The sequence below is a fragment of the Penaeus japonicus genome, unplaced genomic scaffold (genome assembly GCF_977035675.1).
Source record: "Penaeus japonicus unplaced genomic scaffold, GWHDUDI00000001_assembly GWHDUDI00000009, whole genome shotgun sequence".
Classification (NCBI taxonomy): domain Eukaryota; kingdom Metazoa; phylum Arthropoda; class Malacostraca; order Decapoda; family Penaeidae; genus Penaeus; species Penaeus japonicus.
In genome coordinates this window covers 20379334-20386833 of record NW_028234411.1, presented here as the reverse complement: position 1 = coordinate 20386833, position 7500 = coordinate 20379334, and the positions used below count along the sequence as shown (strand labels likewise).

General features: G+C 37.4%; 1 protein-coding gene across 4 annotated transcripts in view; it reads left to right on the top strand.

Annotated features, from left to right (window-relative positions):
* The window catches only part of LOC122250695 (mitotic checkpoint serine/threonine-protein kinase BUB1), a 15943-nt gene that overhangs the window by 1114 nt on the left and 7329 nt on the right, over positions 1-7500 (top strand). For 2 of the 4 annotated variants that reach the window (XM_043012253.2, XM_043012250.2), the window contains exons 2-14: positions 296-452; positions 1895-2111; positions 2313-2509; positions 2848-3076; positions 3422-3608; positions 3954-4120; positions 4443-4530; positions 4723-4829; positions 5628-5708; positions 5862-5951; positions 6385-6493; positions 6750-6985; positions 7231-7419. In XM_043012253.2, the coding sequence (XP_042868187.2) occupies positions 296-452; positions 1895-2111; positions 2313-2509; positions 2848-3076; positions 3422-3608; positions 3954-4120; positions 4443-4530; positions 4723-4829; positions 5628-5708; positions 5862-5951; positions 6385-6493; positions 6750-6985; positions 7231-7419 (2054 nt within the window). Of the gene's footprint in view, positions 45-282; positions 453-1894; positions 2112-2312; positions 2510-2847; positions 3077-3421; positions 3609-3953; positions 4121-4442; positions 4531-4722; positions 4830-5627; positions 5709-5861; positions 5952-6384; positions 6494-6749; positions 6986-7230; positions 7420-7500 lie in introns of all 4 variants that reach the window. The other 2 variants (XM_043012251.2, XM_043012252.2) reach the window with 2 other exon arrangements.

The window sequence follows — 7500 nt, the reverse complement described above, 5'->3', positions numbered from 1 at the left end:
GAATAGATACTTGTTTGCATCATTATATTTGAAAATACCATAAAGTAAGTTGCATTATTAGTTTTGAAAATACCGTAATGTAAGGGAATATTGTTTCTTTCAAATTATCACCACATTTCTCTACTAGGCATTTCAAAATGATTTATCTGTATGTGTATGTTAATATGTATGTATTGATTGATATGTATGTGTATTTTTATTTTATATGTGTAATTTTAAAACTGATTACATTATTGCAAGGAATAAGTTCCCATTTTCCTATTTCCTTGCACTGACTTTCAGTTCTCCTACACAGAGACAATCCTGGCCAACATGAGTGAGGCAGAGGGAGCTGCTGACCGCTGGGAGCTGAGTAAGGAGAACATCCAGCCGTTGAAGCAAGGACGGAAGGCCACCGTCTTGTCTGTGGCCCTTGATGAAAGTGCTGCACGCAAGCTCAATGCAGAGAGGCAGTATGTGTTTTTTTATTTTATGTTGTTGTTCATCTCTTTTTAATATTGAAGAAAGTCCTTGTCCTGCTTTTACCCCCTTTATGCTTTGGTATTGTGTGATATTTCAGTAAGATATGATTATATACAGTCAATAGAAAGAATCTTTGTCCACATACAGGGCATTCATTTTTTAAATTTGGACCACAAAATGGGCACCACTGAAACCTGCGTGGCACATCAGACTGGTTTTATTTTTAGAGGGAGGGAGTTTCGCAAGACATGTCTCGCTTGCTGTCTTTCATGAACTTATGATATTGGATTCTTTTTTTGCATTTTACTATATTATCAGGCTTATATGCCATCTGATAAGTTTTTTCAAGCTCATTATATTCATTACACTCCATTTGACAGAAGTATTACAATCTTATGAGAACACAGCAAGCATCTTAAAGGAATAAAAAATATGAAGAGATAGAGTAGAGGAGGGTGACCTGTGCTTATGACTGCCAGTTCCAAAGTACATACCAGCCATACTGGCACTGGGTCACATTGCAGTTGCACATGATCTGGTACACCTTCCTCTTCTCATTCTGCTTCCAAACCTTGCACCACTGATACTTTAGAGTCAGAAGTTGGCATCTTGCTGTGTGTCATTGCTCTGAATTAAGTTTTAAGTAGAGACTGGATGGAGGCCATAAAAGGATTTCTTTTCTGCTGGTGCCAGGAAAGAATGGTGCCATCTATGTTTGGGATTTTAAAATAAAGCAATGTTATGGTAATTAAAATCATTTTAATAATCATATCCTTTCTCACTGTACCTGTCTCAATGGTCGGTGGAAGGTTTGCTGATTTATACTTGTCCCTGTCATTCATTAAACCTGCTAAAAATATTATCACAAAGGCCGCAGACATAATTTGACTGTCTTCATTACAAAAGATCAAGCACCACCTGTGTGTGGTAGGTACTCTGCTTTTTCTCTCTCCCTTATATGAATGGCCCCTTAAACTTTACCTATAAGTAGGGACAAGTAAGAACAGTTCAACCTCTCTTAACCCATTGACAGAGGATGGCATGATTTTCTGCCAAGGCAGAGTCTGTTGTAGACGCGGAAGGCACCGTGCCAGACATTGTAAACCCACCAACCGACTGTATACATATTTTGTTAAAACTGCGACTAATGTGTTAACATCAGACATTATTTCAGTTTCTGAAATTCATGACTTTTGAAAACATGTTAAATGAAACCTTGTTCATATTCATATAAAGTGCCTTAGGCTTCTACAATTTTTATCACTTGTAATATCTAGTGGCATATCACAACTTAAGTTTTGGTTTCAATCAGACACTCCTCAGCCTTAGTTGTGCCTCACACTTTAGAGGTTGAATAAGGTTAAACTGTACTGATTATGTATATCTTAAGCTGTGATGATATAAAAAAATAAGTGACAATTTTTATCAACAGTATTTTTGAAGAGGAGCTGCGCACATATTCTGGAGATGATCCCTTGGATGTTTGGTATCGCTATGTCCTCTGGGTTGAACAAAACTACCCAAAGGGTGGTAAAGAGGGAAACATTATGAAGCTCATTGAAAAATGCGTCACTGCCCTACACACCAGCACGGACACCCACAAGAAATATGACAATGACTCGCGTTTCCTGGAACTCTGGATCAAATATGTAAGTGACTAGTTCTGGAGTTATTGTGGTGCTTAAAATTTTATAACCATGTTCTTGATCATTTGACATTCATCTTTGGATTAAAATTAGAGTCCCTATATGTTAATTTGAAACTTGGCCACGTATCCACAATCTTTGTGTTGTAAAATAAGCATTTTTTTACCAGAAGTCCTTTTATTCATATGAAATTTGAATTCACAGGCAAATTTGTGTCCCAGTCCAGTGGAGATCTATCAGACACTAGAGGTCAAGGGAATGTGTACAGGCCTTGCAGAATTCTACATGAGCTGGGCTTGGGAAATTGAGAAAGTGGGCAACTACAAGCGTGCCGATGCCATCTATCAGAAAGGCCTTCAGAATAGGGCTAAGCCTTTTGATGTCTTGGAAGATGCACACAAGTAAGATATTTGTATTATTCTAGTTAATTTTATCCATTTTTAATATGTAGATTTTGCATGTAAAAATGAATTATTGATAATGGTTTTATGATTATACTTAGTAGAAAAATAGACTAGCAAAAAGTTTGTCTATCAATATTACTTTAGCATCTTCTGTCTGATTAGAATTTTGTTTATGATCTGTCTCGGTGCATGCAGAGGGTTTGTTGTTTCTTCAGTGTGTGTAGCCATGTTTGTGTGTTTTTGCACGCACATGTGTAAGTGTATATATATGCATACACAAGTTTGGACGTGTATGTTGTACATAATTCTCACACACCATTTTCCTTTGTGTCTAGGAAGTTCCAGATGAGAGTTACCCGCTCAACACTGGAAGGGAAATTGGTGGAGAATGAGACGAGCCCCTCTGAAGTCCAAAGAACTGCACTAACCTCCCTAAAGCCACAGGGACGCAAGCACCATGTCCCAACTGAGCGAGTGGGAGCTAATGTGATTGGTCCTGCAGGAAGGGTTGCTGTTGCCCCTCCCACCAGCAACCGTGGCGGACCAGCATTTCAGATATTCCAGGTGAGTCAGGGCCTCTTGTCCTTCTATTGATATTTAATGATGGGATTGTGATTTCTTTTGATTAATCCCTCCGCGCCTGCCATGTTTAATGGGGTCGGATAACTTTCGTTCTGCACTTTTCCTTTTGTTGAAATTTTTCCTTCAGTTATGTAGCCCTATGATGCCAAATGCTAATTAGTATCATTTTGCTAGAATATCATGTATAGACTTATATTCCACCAAAAGAAAGTTATTCTACCCTTTAGTGTCTTCTTATGTAATTTTGTTTTTCTTTATCATTGATTCTTTTATTTCAAAATTCTTTTCTTGTTTACTAACCTAATCAATCTAAACTTAACATTTCAGGATGGGGGAAGTCAGTCAGCGGCCTCTCAGAGAGAAGCTTCCGGGACAGCTCTGCCAGTCCGAACGGCAGTGAACAAGGAAAATGTCAAAGACCCTGGAGTTTGGTCAAAGGCTAAAGCTGCCCAGAGAACCACTCCAGTTGTGCCTGTGGAAGACCTTAATAGATACCAAAAACCTGCATTCTCAGGTGAGTAGGAACAAATGTTTTCAAAATTGTATGGCCTTGATGATGTTGAATATTGTGTGAACATCCAAGTTTTAGATATGTTGCTTAAGGTGTATATGTCTGTGCAATGAAATATATTGGTATATTTGTATAAGGTAGCCCACAGTGCAAAATATAGCTGGATTTATTAGTAGTTCATATATGGGATTTGCCATAGTATTTTTACACTACGTAATCCATAGACTAAATTATAGCTACACTTTATAATGTTATAATAAAATGTGGGGTTCCTCCCTTTGCAGTGGTACAAAACAAAACTACATTTCTTCTGTATTTATAGTAGTATGATCATTTATCTTTACACAGTGCATGAGGATGCGCACCTCACTCAGCCTACAACCACCCCGGCAAAACTTCCCCAGACAAGTAATGTTCTCAGCATTCGCAAGAAAGAGTTTGAGGAATGGAACGTGCCCATGTTCATCTCAGAACCATTTGACCCGAAAGTCCAGCCACAGTATTGCAAGCATAAGGTAAATAAAATGGCGGGGGAAATGCAAAAGACACAAAACAAAAGAGAGAGAGAAATCAATATACCCTGTATAGAGGTCTCATCCTATCTCTTGTTGCTTGAATGTGTTCTGATTTGGAGTAGAGTGATGTTGCATTCATGTTACAGGGCTAAACTTCAGAAAGAGGAATATATTCACATAAGTGATTGAAAGATGTTAAATTCTCAACAGTACATTTCAGTGAAACTTGTCATTAAAAGAATCCTTAAGTACTATGCTGTATCTTGTAAAAGAAAGCTATTTATCTTTATTTCACAAGTCACTTCCTAAATGTCTTTCATAGGTGTATTGCGGCACAGAGGAATTCAGCTTTGAGGAGCTTCGAGCAGCAAAATTTTTCAAGAAGCGGAAAGAGGAGGAGAAAAAGAATGGTGAGTGTTTGATCTTTGTTAGTGTGAACTGGCATATCCCTTCTGCAAATGTAGGCCTATCACCATATATAGATGTAAGCTTGTTCATTTCTTTTTCTTTTAACAAGTTTATTAATATTTTCAAGTTCTCCTTTAGATGTAGATTTTAAAAATAGGAAATGGCTTTCATAAAATCCTGTTTTGATATTTCAGCTGAGCTTCAGCAGATGCAAGATATGCTTAAGAAGCAGGAGGAGATGATCCAACAGCTGCTGCAGGAACGTTTATCACAACAAAATAGAGTGGAATCTCCACTAAAGGTAAATCTGATTTCAATTTGATTACTTCTTGCTTTATTTGGTTATTTATTTATTTATTCACTACTTTTCTTATTGTGTGTTAGGATTTTTTTTTTTTATATTTCTGTGTAATTTCCATTATAACTATACAGTAGTGCTTTATAGACTGTTATGTACAACCCAGGGGACAAATGATATGGTTGCTGGGGGATCTGCCAGAGAATAATTGTTATGGTGTGATTTATATTTGTCTTGTCAAAATTCCCAACATATTATTAACTTCCATTCTCTTGAGACTAACTAATGGTAAAATGTTTTTTATATGCTTCACTGGAGATGACTTTCCCTTGACTTTGAAATATACCAGAGCCTGCGATTTCTATTTTCTCTCGATGTCAATAGTTATTGCTCTTAGACTTATACATTGCATACACAAAATGCACAACTAATAAACCATTGGACCTATTGAATCTTGACCGATGCAAGTGAAAATTTGGTCATTTTCCTTTCGTTTTTGTAACATGACCAGACCAAAAGTATGTGATCAGCTTGATATGAGGAACTGTATGACATAATGTGATAAGTACTCTCATTCACCTAATTTCAGCAAAGATGGCAGTAGTATAATCAAAACCTAATTGTGCAGTTATCAAGTGGGATGATGGCAATATGAGAGGGGATTACAGACTAGGTTGTTGATGAAAGGTGTTACAGGGCTTGAATTATTTTTTTTTTTTTTTTTTTTTTTTCTTATAAAATGCTTATATAGGTGGCTCATCCATTTGCAGTGCTCTAAAATGACTGATTTTCTTGTTTTAGGCTGCTGAGATGGTCTCTCCAGCAGAGCCAGCCTTGGAAAGTAGTTCAGTCCGAAGAAAGAGAGAAGACAGGAAAGTAGAGGTATGAGATACTTTATTTATTCAGTTTTAACTTTTTCTTTTTTCTTGTGTTGTGTTATCTGTGTCTGCATTTATTATATATCTCTTTTCATTGTTAGAAATTCAATATATATTTCATATGTACTAATTACAGAACCCTTCCCTTCCTCAACAGAATATGAGCCGCAACATCTACCATGACAGTTGGGTTGCCATTAACAAATCAGTGAATGCCTCTGTCAACTATTCAATTAACGCATCTCACGTAAGTTGATCTTAGATGTGTATGGAGGATGTAGTTGACCACATCTTATGATGTACTTCTGAAAAAGAATTATAAGAATATTTCAAGTTTTAACACCATCACCATCAATGTTTAGACAAATAATATCTGTAGCTTAGTCTCCATACAGGAGAAATCAATTTATGAAAAAGACATACAAAGTTGGATGAAACATTTTCTTTATTCAAATAAAAAAAGATATTTACATCTACATTCACTCAGCCAAACACTTTGCTCATAGCATCAACTTGATTCTAACTGTATGCAATAGGTTAAGGCAAGATTTTTTTTTTTTTTTCATTAAGTCATATCAAGAATCACTCCTTTTGTTTAGATAACAACATAGGTGTTTAAATACATGGAGTTTATGGAAAAGTGCTATGAATCATTATTTAGTGACTTTATTTTTTGACAGCTCTTGGATGAAAGTACTACCAGTGCGTTGCTACAGTGCCAGCCTGCAGTGGCCAGTCCTTGTAGCAAAGAATCTTCTCATGTACAAGAACCTAGTTTATCCGTCCCAGGTAAAATTTTGTAATCTTGTTTTAGATCAATATTGGTGACAACAAAATTTGACGACAGTCCTTGTATGTCAAGCTACATTCAATTTGGGATTTTTAGAAGCATAGTTGACATGAGTTGGAAGAAAAGTGCAATCAAATCAGAAATGAGGACTAAGGTCTCCCTTGACCATAGGACAGAAATTATATAGGAACAAATGTTCTAGAAAAATCAATTTTTTTCCCCGTATTGCTCTCTGACTGTTCCCTCCCCTTTCAGCGCCCCTTCCTACTAGCCGGGACAATTCCAACTTAAGTTCCAGCAGCAACTCGCGCGGCCTTAATGTCACCGACCCAACTGTCAACACCAAGATGGCCATGAATATGATCAATGAGATGTGGTCGGCAAGTCTTTTCAAGGATGACCTCCAGCAGGACACCAACAGCCCGGGACAGACACCTGAACCCGAGCCCAAAGCATCGGTGAAAGCGAGTGCACCCTTCTCCATCTTCCAGGTTTGTTTGGGGTTGGGAGTTTTGGAAGTGTAACGTTCTGGAGGGAGAAAGAGGAACGCAGAATGGATGTATGCCTTAGGGTGGGTGTGGGTGTACCTTTGGAGTGAAGGGATATGTGTATGTTTGTGTGTGTGTATTTCCAGTATTTTATTATTTTTGTTAAAGGAATGGAATTTTGGTTCATTTGTATACTCAGTGTGATTTATTATGTAATAATGGTTATTCTTATCATTTAATCTTGGCAGGATGATAGCAAGCCCAGTCACAGCGCCAAGGAATCAGGTTCAGGGGCATTCTCCATATTCTGCGATGCATCTGACAAGAAACCAGTGAAGAGTGACCCGTTTACAATCTTTTCTGATGTGGCTGAAAGTGCCCCCAGGAAGCAAGAAACCAATCCTCCCCAGCCCTTCACCATTTTCTCTGATGCTAAGGTTGGTAAATTTCTTTAGGTTCTCTGAGAGTACCCCTGGAAAATGTTGAATTTTTCAATTTTGCAAATCAGTTTTGTTATT